The sequence below is a fragment of the Diospyros lotus genome, chromosome 7 (genome assembly GCF_014633365.1).
Source record: "Diospyros lotus cultivar Yz01 chromosome 7, ASM1463336v1, whole genome shotgun sequence".
In the NCBI taxonomy this organism is placed as follows: domain Eukaryota; kingdom Viridiplantae; phylum Streptophyta; class Magnoliopsida; order Ericales; family Ebenaceae; genus Diospyros; species Diospyros lotus.
In genome coordinates this window covers 4,915,448-4,930,701 of record NC_068344.1, presented here as the reverse complement: position 1 = coordinate 4,930,701, position 15,254 = coordinate 4,915,448, and the positions used below count along the sequence as shown (strand labels likewise).

At 38.8% G+C, this 15,254-nt stretch overlaps 1 protein-coding gene across 1 annotated transcript in view; it reads left to right on the top strand.

The window, feature by feature from the left end:
• Nucleotides 1-13,915, top strand: part of LOC127806085 (GDT1-like protein 4) — a 38,875-nt gene extending 24,960 nt beyond the window's left edge. The window contains exons 6-13 of the mRNA XM_052343091.1: nt 50-86; nt 168-215; nt 12,174-12,242; nt 12,334-12,378; nt 12,477-12,538; nt 13,018-13,090; nt 13,179-13,270; nt 13,716-13,915. Of these exons, the coding sequence (XP_052199051.1) occupies nt 50-86; nt 168-215; nt 12,174-12,242; nt 12,334-12,378; nt 12,477-12,538; nt 13,018-13,090; nt 13,179-13,250 (406 nt within the window). The 3' untranslated portion in view covers nt 13,251-13,270; nt 13,716-13,915. The remainder of the gene's footprint in view (nt 1-49; nt 87-167; nt 216-12,173; nt 12,243-12,333; nt 12,379-12,476; nt 12,539-13,017; nt 13,091-13,178; nt 13,271-13,715) is intronic.
• The last annotated feature ends 1,339 nt before the right edge of the window (nt 13,916-15,254 follow it).

Here is a 15,254-nt window from a genome sequence, read left to right as displayed (position 1 = left end):
TTTCTTTAATTTGCTTCTCTTTAAGTTTGGTGTTGTTTCCCTTCTTTAGGGAGGCTGAAGAGTTGGCTGAAGTTGAAGCGAAATTGGTTTGCTTACTTTCCCCTTCATGACTTATTCTATATTGCTATATTGGCACTATGTTTTCTGACTATTTCCGGTGTTTCTAGGATGCTGATTGGAAGGCTAATAATAAAAGTATAAAAGAAGGTAGCAAGGTAACACAAGCTTATGCTTTTTATTTGGTTGTTCTGTTCATGAATTTATTTATTTTCATTTTGTGCCTCTCCGCTTAGTTCTTGCTTTCTGTTTCGAGCTCACTGAAGACCATCTTTGTTATATTTCGGTTAGCTGTCTTTGTTAATCATATCTCCAAATTGCATGCAATTTGCTAAAGAACTTTTTGGGAGATGCAAATGCCATGTAACACTGGTGTAGAACTTCTTAAGTATTCCAGAGAACACAATATCTGCATGCTGGAAGTATTTTCCTGAACTAGTTACAATGTTAAAAATTTAATGCAAAAGTGAAATATTTTGGAGTAAACAATTTACTTCTTAAAAGGCACAACTTAAACTGCCAGGTTGTTTGCTTTTCATGATAAGCAAGCACACAAATTACTCATACTACATTATAAAAAGGGAAAAATATGCTAGGTGCCCCCTGAGGTTCTGAGAATTGCAGTGATCTTCTACTTTACAAACTTTGTTACATTTGAAAAATGATATACAGAATTGATAGAAAAAGAAGAGAGGAAAAGAAAAATTGGAGGGAAAAGAACTAATCAAATCTATTAAGCTAGGCTAACAAGTATTTATCTCAAAACACTGTAACTGCTACATACAACCTACCTATGTCAGTTACAAGGTACAACTAGTCTATACAACAGGCCTAATACAAGCTAATGTGAATTGTCAACACTCTCCCTCAAGCAAGCGCATTCATATCATATGTGCTTAGTTTGGAACAAATATATTCAATCCTCAGACCTCGAGGAGCCTTAGTAAACAGGTTAACTAGCTGATCCATAGTCCCAACAAATGCTGTAGAAATCTCATTAGAAACCAGTTTTTCTCTCACAAAGTGAGTTTATTTCAATATGCTTGATCCTTCCATGAAAACATGATTAAATGCAATATGAAGAGCAGCATGATGTCACTGCCCTTGGCAGAAACAATAAACTTCCCTTGACTCGATGAGATTCAAGGGATCAAATAAGAAAGCTAGGGGAAAAGAAGAGAAAGAACAGAGAGAAGACAGAGATGAGAATAGAGAGAATATAGGAGGAGAAATAGAATTGTCTATTGTTTGAAATTGCATAACCTCTCCTACAAAATAGGGAGAGTAGATATAGTCATTGGCAGGGGTGCGGATGCAGCAGATAAAGGCAAAAAATTTAAAATAGCCATAGCCGTGACAATTTCCCTTCCCTTAGAAACATTTCTTGTCCTCAAGAAATGCTAAGAAGGCTTGCAGCCCTTGGAAAACGCTGAAGTAGGCTTGGTAGATACTCCTAGGTGTTGCCCTTGGTGCCTCCATGCTCCCATTTCACTAGTACTTGGATGAGGGGAATCCCTTGATTGTGCACAATTCTTCTGTCCATAATAGCTTTTGGTTCCATCTGACCTTCCTTCTCCTTAGGTGGTACTGGTAAAACTGGATCAACTGGCTTTGCTCTGGTTGATCTCTTTAACAAGAACACGTGGAAAACTGGATGTATGTGGGTGCCTTCGGGTAATTGAAGCCTGTAAACCACCTTACCTATTTTTTTTGTTATGCTGAACAGATCAAAATACTTGAGATTGGACTTGGACACCGGTCCTTAACTGATGGTCTTCAAGTGTGGGTACCTTAGTCTTAGATACACCTTTTCTCCCACCTCTAATTCTCGGTCACTTCTTTTCTTATCAGCGTACTGCTTCATCCGGTTCCAGGCTGATGCCAATTCCTGTTTTAATTGTTGTAAAACTACCCTCATTTGCTGTAAGTATTCCACCACTGATATTTTTGTAGCATGCCCTCTTGTGGCAGGTAACAATGGGGGTTTGCATCCATACAATGCCTTAAATGGGAACATTTTTAGGGATGTGTGGTGAGTGGAATTATACCACCACTGTGCTAAGGCTAACCATCTATGCCAGTGCTTGGGCTGCTAGATACACATGCATCTTAGGTAGGTTTCCAACACTTGGTTGACTCTTTCAGTTTGTCCATCCGTTTGGGGATGATAGGTCGTTGACATGTTGAGCTTAATCCCCATAGACCCCATTAGCTCCTGCCAAAAATGGCTTTTAAACCCCTTATCGCGGTCTGATATGATGGTCCCCAGCACCCCATGTTGTGATACTACTCTGTCCATAAATACCCTTGCAACTTCCTTTGCTGTATAAGGGTGAGCCAGCCCTATGAACTGAGCAAACTTTGTGAACTGATCTACCACAACCATAACACTGTCTCTCCCTTCTGATTTGGGCAGTCCCTCGATAAAATCCATAGTCACACTAACCCAAGCTCGATCAGGCACTGGTAGGGGTTGTAAGAGGCCGGGGTAAGCCACGTTCTCTAGTTTACATCTCTTGCGTATGTCACAAGCTAGCACAAAGTTTTTTACTTCCATTTTCATCTTGGGCTAATAGAACAACTGTTTAACTCTGAGATAGGTATCTTGGATCCCAGAATGTCCCCCCACGGGTGAGTCATGCAAGGACTGTAAAATGTTTTGCTTAAGGTCTCCTTTGCTCCCTATGACAATCCTTCCCTTGAACCTCAACATCCCTTCCGTTAGAGTGTAATTTTCAGCCCCATTAGGCTCAACCACCAGCCTCTCCAGTAACTCCTTTATCTGTTCATCGTTGGCATAGCTATCAACAATTTCCTGACACCACTTAGGGACCACTTCAGTAATGGCTGCCACACTCTTCCTCTTGACACCTTGATAGTGCATCATCAGCTACATTTTCCTAGCCTCGCCCATATTGAATTGAATAATCAAGTCCCATTAGCTTGGCCATACCCCTTTTTTGTAACTGAGTTTGTAACTTCTGCTGTAGTAAAAATTTTAGACTTTCATGATTTGTTTTGATGATAAATCTACCTCCTTCTAAATAATGTCGCTACCTCTCCACAACCATTAACACTGCTAGGAATTCTTTTTTATAGATGCTCAACCCCAAGTGCCTTGTACTTAAGGCTTGGCTCAAGAATGCCAACGGCATCCCTTTCTGCACTAGAATTGCCCCTATGCTAACTCCACAAGCGTCAGTCTCCAATACAAAGGGTTCACTGAAGTCGGGTAACCCTAAAATTGGCATTGTACTCATTGCCTCCTTAAGCTTTTTAAAGGCTAGTTAGGCCTCTTCACCCCACCTAAAGTTCCCCTTCTTCAACAAGTCAATTAGGGGCCTGCTGATGACTCCATACCCCTTAACAAATCTTCTATAATATCCGGTCAGGCCAAGTAACCCCCTTAAAGCCTTTAAGTTTGTGGGTTTGAGTCAATTGACCATGGCTTCCACTTTCCTTGGGTCCGTCCTAACCCATCTCCTAATATTATGTGGCCCAAATATTCTACCTGATCTTGGCCAAAGGAACACTTAGACCTTTTGATGAAAAGTTGGTTAGATTTGAGGACCTCTAGGATAGTTCTCAGGTGGGATAGGTGTTGTTCAAGGGTTGGACTGTACACAAGAATGTCATTAAAGAAGACTAATACGAATTTTCTCAAATAGGGCTCAATATTTGGTTCATGAGAGATTGGAAGGTGGATGGTGCATTGGTGAGTCCAAAGGGCATCACCAAAAATTCAAAATATCCATGATGGGTTCTAAAGGTAGTTTTATGGACATCTTCAGTTTTCATTTTGATTGATGATAACCTGATCTAAGGTCTAGCTTGGAAAAAGTAGTGGCATTATGTAGCTCATCCATTAGATCTTTTACCAAGGGTGTAGGAAATTTGTCTTTTATCGTTAGGGCGTTCAATTGTCGGTAGTTCACACAAAAACGCCAAGAACCATCATTCTTCTTGACTAGAAGGACTGGTGAGGCAAAAGGGCTGTGGCTAGGCCTTATAAATGATTGGTTTAGCATCTCTCTTACCATTTTTTTTTATTTCTATTTTTTGAGTGAGAGAATATCGGTAGGCCCTGATGTTCATTGGTTTAGAGTTGGGTTTAAGGTTGATAGAATGGTCTAGGTTTCGGGTGGGAGGTAGGGTATCAGGCTCAGCAAATAAGTCCTCAAATTCCACCAATAATTTATCAATAAGGTAGTTAGAGTGTACCTAGCCAATTTTCCTTTTATTGTTGCTGATGGACAAGGTTAGTTCCCCACACATCATCTTCTCATGCCCTTCCTCCATTGGCACAATCGAAAACAATTGATTCAGCTTACTCCATTTGTTTCGAATGACTCGATGTAGACTCTTACTTGTTATCATCCTATAGGCCTCGGTTTCTCTTCCCCCTTTAAGTGTCATCCTTTTTCCTCCTTTTTCGAAGGAAACCTCCATTCGATTAAAGTCAAAATTGATGGGGCTTACTCCTTTTATCCAGTCAACCCCTAGGACCACGTCACATTCTCCCAATTACAACAGCCTAAGATCAGCTTCAAACTCTTTTCCTTGCATCTCCTAATTTAATCCCAGACAGGTTGAGTTGCTGATCACCCTACCCCCATTAGCTACTGTCACACTTAAGGGTTGAGTGTCTGAGAGTGGACACTTCAATCTTCTACTAGTGCCTTCGTCAAGGAAGTTGTGAGTGCTTCCACTATCTATTAAGATCATTAGACTCTTGTCCTTCACCTTCCCCTCAACTTTGATTATCTTGTTGTTGGTCACCCCTTTCAACACGTGGAGTGAGATCTCCCCATTGTCTTCTTCTCCCAATTCCTCACACTCCTCAGTTTCTTCTCCTCCTTCCATCCCCTCTCCTAGGTCACCCTCCAATAGGAGGATTTGTCGCCTACATTGATGCCCCGGGAAATACTTATCCCCGCACCTAAAACACAAACCGAGCTGCCTCCTCTGATCATTAAATCTCCCAGTTGAGTGGGGTACTCCCAACTGCCTAGCCCCTAAGTTGTTACCAACCCAATCACGGTTTAATCCCTTTCCCCCTTGGTAGGAAGTTCCCGTTGTCATAGCCTTGTTTTGCTGCCTTTGTTTCTTCATCAAAGCCTCAACTACCATCTCCTGTAGTCTAGCATTCTCTACTACTTGTTCAACTGTTCGAGGCCTGATCATCTTGACCATAGGCCTTAGATCTTCACTTAAGCCACTCAAGAAGCTGGACACGAAATAGGTCTCTGAGAGATGAGGGTCATGGCTGCTCATAAGAGATTTAAACTCCTCAAATCTCTTTAAGTAGGCTCTCAATTCTCCCACTTGCCTGAGTTTATTAAACTCTTCAACAATATCGGACATACTCTTTCCCTGAACCTCTCACATAGTTTCTCAGCAAACTCTCCCCAAGTAGGATGATCCCTCACACTAGTCCACCCCTGAAACCAAGGATCCACTACGTTGTCAAAATAGGCAGCAACTAAGGACACTTTTCTGCCTTCCAGAATGTCATACCATTTGAACATCCTTTCACACTTTCTTACCCACCAGCGAGGATTATCTCCTTTGAAGATGGGAATCTCCATTCGGGGCATGGGAAACCCCAGTTGTTGTCGTTGGCTTTGTTCTCCACAACCTCTATTTGACATCGTTTCCACCTCCTCATCTTGTTCCCCTCTTATGTCGGGGGTTTCTGGCCAGCGTACTGTTTTATTGTTTCGTAAGAGAGGCTCTGTTCTATCTCTAGGAGGGAATTCAGGGGCCATACTCATCGAGTTTTGTCATGTGAACATCAACATGAATTGTTGAAGTTGCGCTCCTAACTCCTCCCTCATTTGCACCATCTCTTCTCGCATTTGTACCAGAGTCCCATCCAGTCTTCTTTCCAACCCTTCTATTGAGCCTTCCAGCTTATGATCGATCGCCATGATCGCCTCATGGTTACGACCATTCCCCAGCTCCAACTAGTCGACTCGCCTCTAGACTTCGAACATGGACAAGTTGATTTATTGCATCTGAGATTCCATGTTCTTCATGCGGGTTCCTTCTGGCCATGACTTCCTATAATTTTTGGTTGGGACCAAGCTTTGATACCAAATTGTCACTGCCCTTGGCAGAAACAATAAACTTCCCTTGACTCAATGAGATTCAAGGGATCGAATAAGAAAGCTAGGGGGAGAGAAGAGAAAGAACAGAGATGAGAGGGAGATAGAGAGAATATAAGAGGAGAAATAGAATTGTCTATTGCCTGAAATTGCATAACCTCTCCTACAAAATAAGGAGAGTAGATATAGTCATTGTCAGGGGTGCGGATGCAGCAGATCATCCCCCTTCCAGCGGTTACAACAACTTCTTTTGTCCTTTTCTAAGCCCTTACATGTCGTCCTCCTATTCTAACAGAATTGACAGCTGGAATGTAAGTGCAGCAATTAAAATAAAAGAAATACAACATAGCCTATCAAATAAACAAGAATAAGACCGAAAATAAAGACAAAAAATTTAAAATAGCCATAGCTGTGACACATGAGTTTCACGCATAAGCTGCATAGAACCAGAAGCACCAAACTACAACTCCTCAAGAAGTTGTTTTAGCCAAATTAGTTCTCATGTTGCTAATGCCATGGCTCTATACTCAGCTTCAGCACTAGATCTAGTAGCAACATGCTGCTTTTTACTCTTCCAAGAAACCAGATTGCCTCTAACCAAAACCCATCTAGAAGTGGATTGTCTATTAAATGGACAGTCTGCCCAATCGGCATCTACATAACCAGTCATCTGTGTATGACCTTTATCATCAAATAAACCTTTACCACCTGAATTCTTAATATATTGCAAAATATGCACCAAAGCTTGCCAATGACCATCACAAGGAGAATAAAAAAACTGGCTAATCACACTAGTAACAAATGCAATATTTGATTGAGTCATCGTGAGATAATTTAGCATCCTAACTAGTCTCCGATAACGCCCTAGATCATAAATAGGCTCCCCTTCTCCAAGAACAAGCTTAGAATTAGGATCCATAGGTGTATCAATGGGCCTAGAATCCAAAATGCTCGTCTCCTTCGAAATATCAATGGCGTACTTCCTTTGAGAGATACAAATGCCATTCCCAGATCTAGCAACCTTGGTACCCAAGAAATACTGTAGTGGACCAAAATCTTTAGTCTGAAAATGAGAATACAAATGAGTCTTCAATTGAGAAATCTCTTGCTCATCATCACCAATAATGACAATATCATCTACATAGACAATCAAGTAGATAACACCACTAGGAGCATAGAAAATAGAATGGTCAATTTCACTCCTAGTCAATCCAAAGGATTGAACTATAGAAATAAAGCAGCCAAACCAACACCTAGGTGATTTCTTTAGACCATACTATGATTTCTTGCGATGACAAACTAGGCGAGACTCCCCTGAGCAACACACACAGGTGGTTGCTCTATGTAAACCTCTTCAAGAAGATCACCATGGAGAGCATCATTTTTTATGTCAAGCTGATAAAGAGGCCAATGTTTAATAACAACCATGGAAAGAAACAAATGAACTTAAGCAATCTTAGCCATAGGATAAAAGGTATCTCCATAATCAAGACAAGAGATATGTGTATAACCCTTGGCAACCAAACATGCTTTCAATCTGTCAATAGAGCCGTTAGGACCAAGTTTAATAGTAAAAACCTAGTAGCAACCAACTAGGGATTTCTTGGGAGGAAGGGATACCAAACCCCAAGTCCCATTAGCAAGCAAAGCAAACATCTACTCGTCCATAGCATGATGCCAACCAGGGTGAGCAGGAATGGATGAAAGAGCAAGAACAAAGGTAGAATTGGGAGAAGATAAATGATCATAGCTCAAAAAAGTGTAAATAGGATAAGGATTATGAAAAGAATGATACCTCTTTGTAGAGAAGGATGAACCGGACTAGAAATTGATTGAATAATGGCACTTGTAGGGAGACAAGCATTGAAGGAATTACAACATTTGGTGGAACATGAGGTGGAGAAACCACACCATTTGGAGGAATAGAAGAAGTTCGAGAATTACTGATATGTAAAGAAGAGGATGAGAAGGAAGAGAGGAAGTAATGGGAGAAGAGATAGTAGGAACCAAAGAAGAAAAATAAGGAACAAGAAGAACCTCATCAAGAGATGAGGAAGAAGAAGTAAATAAAGGACTAGACTCAAAGAAAGTAACATAAAAAGAAAGGAAATATCGATTGAGATTGAGGGGAAAACACTTATAACCCTTCTGGAGAGAATATCCTTGGAAGACACACATAACAAATTGAGGTAATAATTTCTCCCTTCTTGGTGATAAAATATGAACAAAACAGGTGGAACCAAAAATAAGAAGAGGGAGAAGATATTAGAGTTTCTGAGGAGAAGTAGAGTATGGAGAATAGGTCCATTAATAGTAGAAGGCATTTGATTAATTAGATAGTTGGAAGTCAAAAGAGCAACATCCCATAAACGAAGAGGAACGTGCATATGAATGAAAAAGATATGTGTTGTCTCAATGAGATAATGATTTTTTCATTCTGCTACCCTATTTTGTTGTGGAGTATATGGACACAGTTTGATGAAAAATGCCATGAGAAGATAGAAAAGACTTGGAACAATATTCCTTGGCATTGTCACTTTGAAGAATATGAATGGAAGAATCAAACTGAGTTTTAACTTCTTTATAAAATGAAGTGAATAGAGATAAAAACGTTAGTTCAATCCTATCATGACCCCAAGGATATAATAGTACTTTAGGAGTAGTTATTTTGTTATTTTAGTTGTTATATCTTCTCTTTACTTTGTAACAGAAATACTTACCTAAGAGTAGTAGCTCTATAAAGCTACTGGAGTTGTAAAGAAAGGATCATTGTGAAATGATAATCTGAATTCTATTTTCTCTCTCTACATTTCTCTCTCCCGTTCTCCTCTATTCTCCTAATCGATCTCCTCTGTTCTCCCTTTATTTTTGTTGTCTCTCTCCATTTCTGTCTACTTCTTCCCTATACTCTTCTCAATTTCCCATCCAAACCCTATGTTGTGACAAATCCTTCATCAAATAGAGCCAAGTACAACGAGAATAATCATCATTTATCAATAAAAGTAATAGAGTAAGAAAAACCTTGTTTAGATCTAACTCAACTTGGACCTCAAATATCAGAATGCACAAGAGAAAAAGGAGTCAGCTCTTTTATTAATCCGATTAGGAAAAGAAGACTATGTGTTTGGTCAATTGGGAAGATTCACAATCTAAAGACTGTAAAGAAGACAACGATGGGAGACAAATGAGGATGACCCAATCTACAATGAATTGACAAAGGTGTGGCTGTAGTAACAGTACAAACAGAGAGTAAAGAGAGATGATAAAAGGCCTTCAGATTCATGTCCTGTGCCAATCATTCGTCCAGTATTTGGATCCTGCATCAAAACAGAATTGGAATCAAAGATAACCCGACAATCAAGAGATTTAATCAAACGACTAATGGAGATTACACTATAAGGACAATGAGGTACATGCAGGACTGAATTAAGGGATAGTGAAGGCAATGGATTGGCTTGGCCTATACCTGTAGGGAGCCACCGTAATAGAAGGCAATGTGTTAGCGGACTCAATATGAGAAAACAAAAATTTATTACCAGAAATATGTTCAGAGGCTGCAGAATAAAGGATTCAATGACAAAGCAATGAATGAGATACAGAGCCAGAAGATGAAGAATCTGATGTTGGAAAAAAGTAACAGAACCTGCAGCTTGTGCAACTGGCAAAATCCAGTTAACTGCTCCCCGGATATAAGCTGAGAAACCGCACCTGACCCTGAAATAACACCTCGTCCAGCTGAAACTGAGGTAGAAACAGAATTGGCAGTTAGCTGGTCAGTGGTATCAAACCATAGATGACATATTTGCTTTAGGTGGATGACCATGTAATGCATAACATGTCCCTTTATAATGACCTAGTTTGTGAACAATAGGGGCAAAAAAGGCTGTTTTCCCCCTTATCTGTCCTGTTGTGGCTGCTTATTCTTGAACGATTACTAAAGAATGTAGCCTGAGAAACCATAATAGACCCTCAGTTGTATCAGGGCCAGTAAAAGGCTGAGTACCACACAGCAGCCTTGAAACACTTCTTTCATATTAGGAATGACAGGTCCACTGAGGATTTGTGTTCTAACACTCTCCAAGTCAGATCTCAATCCAACCAATGTAAACACCGTGAACAGTTTATCACGTTGGACATGCTGTTCAGTAATATTTTCAGTGATTGGCAGCATGCTATTGAAATCTGTCACAGCAGATTAAACCTTTCCCAGGTATGTTGTCATATCTAAGTCTCCTTTTTGAAATTTAAACAATGTACTAATAATAGTGTACAAACAAAGGATGTCATTTGTATAAAGCTTCTATGCATGTGACCATAGAGGCTTTATGGTCCCTAAACCCTAAACACGAAAAAGAGGCACTAGATCTAGTTCAATGGACTGCCACAACACAGAAACAAGCTGTGTATCAACTTGATCCCATAATATCCTATCATTCTCTGGTATCTCATTTAGATGATCACTAACCCCTTGGCCTCAAAACCCATTTTAACCGAAGCTGCCTAGGAAAAATAATTTTTCCCATTCAGCTTTTCAGTTGTAATCACAGGAGTACCAGACATGTTTGGAACAACAACAGAAGTATGGGATATTACCTCAGAACCATACATGTTAAACCCTAATTTCAACGATCAACACAACAGTATAACACCAGAATACCAGATCGTAGCCTCAGGAATTCCAGAGCAGCAGATCACAGCTTCGGGAACAGCAGATTGCACCAGATTAGAGAAATCTCAACCAGCAGATCGCAGCAGAACACCAGATCTGGCAGGTCAGATCAGATTTCCTGAGATCCAGAGAAGTTCTGATCTCAGATCAAAGCCCTAGAGAAGTTTCGATCTCAGATCACAGCCCTTGAACTGAACATTACATGAGAGATGATGATTTGAGCAGAACGCAACTCTTGATCAGATTGCAGATCTGAACATCACATGAGAAATATGATGATTTGATCAGATCTTAGCTCTTTATCAGATTGCAGCTCACTCAGATCACAGCTCTTGTTCAAATCAAGAAGATACAGTCCCAAACAAGATTTGAAGATTGAATTACATCAAATCTGCTCCAATTCTCCAGATTTTACCCCTCCATGGCTTTGATACCATAAAAAATGATATACAGAATTGAGAGGAAAGAAGAGAGGAAAAGAGAAATTGGAGGGAAAAGAACTAATCAAATCTATCAAGCTAGGGTTATAAGTATTTATACCAAAACATTGTAACTGCCACATACATGCTACCTATGCTAGGTACAAGATAGAACTAGTCTATACAGTAGCAAACCTAATGCATGCTAATGTGAATTCTCAACAACATTAACCCCTTTCCTGTTACTTAACCCCATTGGTCATGGTGATTGGTTATACTGGCTTGGATTCAATAATGACAATTAGCTTTGTCTTGAATCCAGCAATGCCTTTTATCTGGATGTCTATTAGAGCTCGATTCAGCAATGCTACTCATATTTATGGCAGCAACATGAGGCTTTTGGAATGGATAACATGGTCCTGATTGCTTGAAGTCAAATTAACTGCTAAAGCACAAAGGGGACAAGGGCTGTATTCCTTTTACACAATTCAGGAAGTCATAATTGGCCATCGATCCTGCTTTTGGTGGCTTCATCGAGAGATGCACTGCATGGCAGAGCTGGAGATCTCTCATCTTATTGTCTTTTCCGTCTGTCTTATTACTTGGTGTCCACTTCATTTTTTTCTTGCCCGTTTGATGTAGTAGAACTGAGACAGTGAAATGCTCATGGAGGCCATTGATGGGGTTGACTTAGAATATAAACAGAGGAAGAACAAAGAGCACACAGATAGAAGATCATACTACAGCAACACACACAAAATTTCACCCCTTGCCATCTCCTCCCTATAATACACTGTTATTTTGGTTTCCCTAAAATCTGTCTCCATCTTATTTCCCTATTAAAGTTTGAACTTAGATATGGTTCTACCAGAGCCATTATTTTGGTGTTTGCGTAACATCAGTGCATGTATTTTCTGTCAGGCTGATGATGATTTGAAAAAGCAACAGCGGCAAGTTCTCACTCAGCTTTTCTCACCTATATTTTTGAAGGTTTGATTTCTCAGTTATTTTTACGTAGATCTTGGCAATACTAATGTGCAGCCACGAGTTATTTCATCAATGTATCATTACTATCTTATAGGCATTTTCCATTACTTTCTTTGGGGAATGGGGTGACAAAAGCCAGGTAAAACTAGAACAGGAATAATGTATTATCTCTATATAATCCTTTTGTCATTACCATTTTTCTCCAATTCTGCTTTACATTTTTATACAACTTTTCAGTTAGCTACCATTGGTTTGGCCGCAGATGAGAACCCATTTGGTGTTGTCCTTGGTGGAATCTTGTAAGTTTACAAATCTTTTCACGTAGTTATTATTTTTTCCATGCAATTGTACTTGCACCAGCGAAGCCAACCACCATTAGTCAGGATCTGCAATTAACATATACCATAATGCCACAGATCAGATTGCTACCTCATTCAGTGATTTATTGATATAGAGCTGTAAATTGGATCTTTCTTGATTTGAAGATCATTCTTATGACATAAATGACGTGAGAATCTTTACAACTATAAGTTTCTAATTATGGCACTAAAAATGTTTATTTGCTTTCTCCCGCTTCACCTGAACATACTTCATACCTCAGTTTCAGTTGGAAAGCTGACATGTCCTGGCCTTAGTTTTGAGCTAGTTTTGGGTTGACATTTTTATCTTGCCAATTTCTACATTGCAACCCCATAACTGTTTATGTTACCGTTGTTTGTGGTAAATAAGATAGTTTTAATTTTTAGCGTGGAGCTGATTTTGTTTTCACCTTTACCAGAGGACAAGCACTGTGTACTGTTGCTGCTGTCCTGGGAGGAAAGAGTTTGGCAACTCAGATATCTGAAAAGATTGTACTTTCCTGCACTTGCTTTCTTATTTGCCCAATCATATTTACCCTTTTTGTTAAGCAATTGATGACCATAAAGTTGTTTGGTGCAGGTTGCTCTCTCTGGTGGCGTTCTTTTCATAGTTTTTGGAATTCAATCATTCCTTACAACTATTGAGTCATAATATCAGTAAAACATCTAGCGGTCAGTATTTTTTACCAGTGATATCATGATATGCATATTCAATAAGATACATGTTAGGACGGTAGTAATCAAATAGACAATGACTTTTTATGGCTGTTCACGGATCAGACTCGGTGGATGATCTGGGATCAGCTTAAATGGATCAGAGATTTGAAACCCATCATATATAATTTTGCTATAATGCAATTAATTTGACTAAGACATTAATCAGATAATATGTACATATATCAGAGGGTGATTGTGAATTAGTTGCAAGACGGCCCTTATGAGCTGATTGGAACTTGATTTAATCTTGGAAGAGATGCAGAATTTCTCCGACTAGACAGTCTTTCTCCCTAGACAAATGAGCAATTATTAGAAGATGACAAACTTTAACCTTGGATGGTACTTGCCATATCGGAAGTCTAATGCTGATTTTTCTTGCATTTTTATTGCTTGCATACAGTTAACAGAGGATAGTCATATGTATGAATTAAAGGGGAAAAGATAAGACACTTGCAACATTGCGAGGAATCTCTTTCTTTTGAAGCTGAAGGCCTTGATATTATATTTGTCATGAAGGTGGTGTGTAACCAGAAAGAACTGATCTATTATATGCTATTACAAGATTGGGATTAATGTTATTTTTAATTTTTATTTCGCTGATATATGCTTCATCTGCCTTTGGCTTGTTTTTGGTTTTTTATTTAATCAGCTTAGGGTGGATGTTTGAATTATGTGGGCATCATGCATCAAAAATCAACTTTTTGTTATTTTTAATAAATTGCCTTATTTTATTTAATTTTTTCAAGAATGTGTCGATAAGGTATGCATATTGAGAACAGTTTGACCAAAGTTCAAAATCATCAAATGACTAATCTGAAACTGGAGCACTCACAGTACATCGTGATATCATTTGAGTTTCTTTGTTCTTTGCTGCTGCTGCTGTTGTTTTATTTTATTGGGGTTCCCATTTTAGGCTTAGATGAGAATAAGATTCATTTGTTATATGTAATGACTTGGGTAATCCAACCCTAATAATAAGAACATGGATCATGCTGCAGTGACCTGGTGGGTTTTCCAAAACCCGCTGACATGTTGCATTGTGATTGGTCTAAATAAATATTAAATATTAAATACTAAACATTACTAAACCATTGGATTTCCAAACATAAAGACATTGACTTTAAAAAATAAAAAAAATAAAAATAGAGCTCACTAACTTTAGAAACACAACATAAAGACATTGAGAAAAATATCAGAGAAGTCCAGATCTACATGAATGAGCCAAATAAATAAACCAAGAACTTCTCAAAGCCTATCAAAACAGTAATCCCAACCTGCAACTCTGAAGAGAGTGCTGCAAACTTGGCTTATCAGGCAACAATCTTCCGACAGCATTTCATAAGTGTAAGCCTGCAAGAATCCTGTGTTGAACCATGGAACAAAATACAAGATGCATTTAAGTCTCCAATCCTTGCTAACTGAGAATGAGGAGATTAATCCCAAATAACCTTAACTAAGGAGCTCTCCAATGGTGCAATTCACAGCTCTGACACTTGATTTCTTGAACCTTATTTGGGGCAGCTATATATATTCTAGTTTTTCATTCATTTTTAGCTATGCCTTTATCTTCTATAAGACCCATATAATTATATTGTCTTTGACCAAACTTTTTTCAGTGTTCATCTATCAATACTTGTTCCATTTCATCCTCCTCTATTAATACTTTGTTCCGTTCCATTTCATTCACTCTTCTTATAGAAGTCTTTATTGGTCTTGATAAAACTAGCTCTCACCCGATCAAATTATTTTAATAGTATTTTACCTATCTTATCTTTAATAGGAGTCACTTCATGTTTATTGTGAATAATCTTATTTCTAACTTTATTCTTTTTTGTATGACTGGACATCTATATTAGAATCTCCATCTTAATTATATTCATATTTTGCATGTATGGTGCTTTTACTCTTTAAATATGTTCGTATCTTTTTCCTTTTCTTT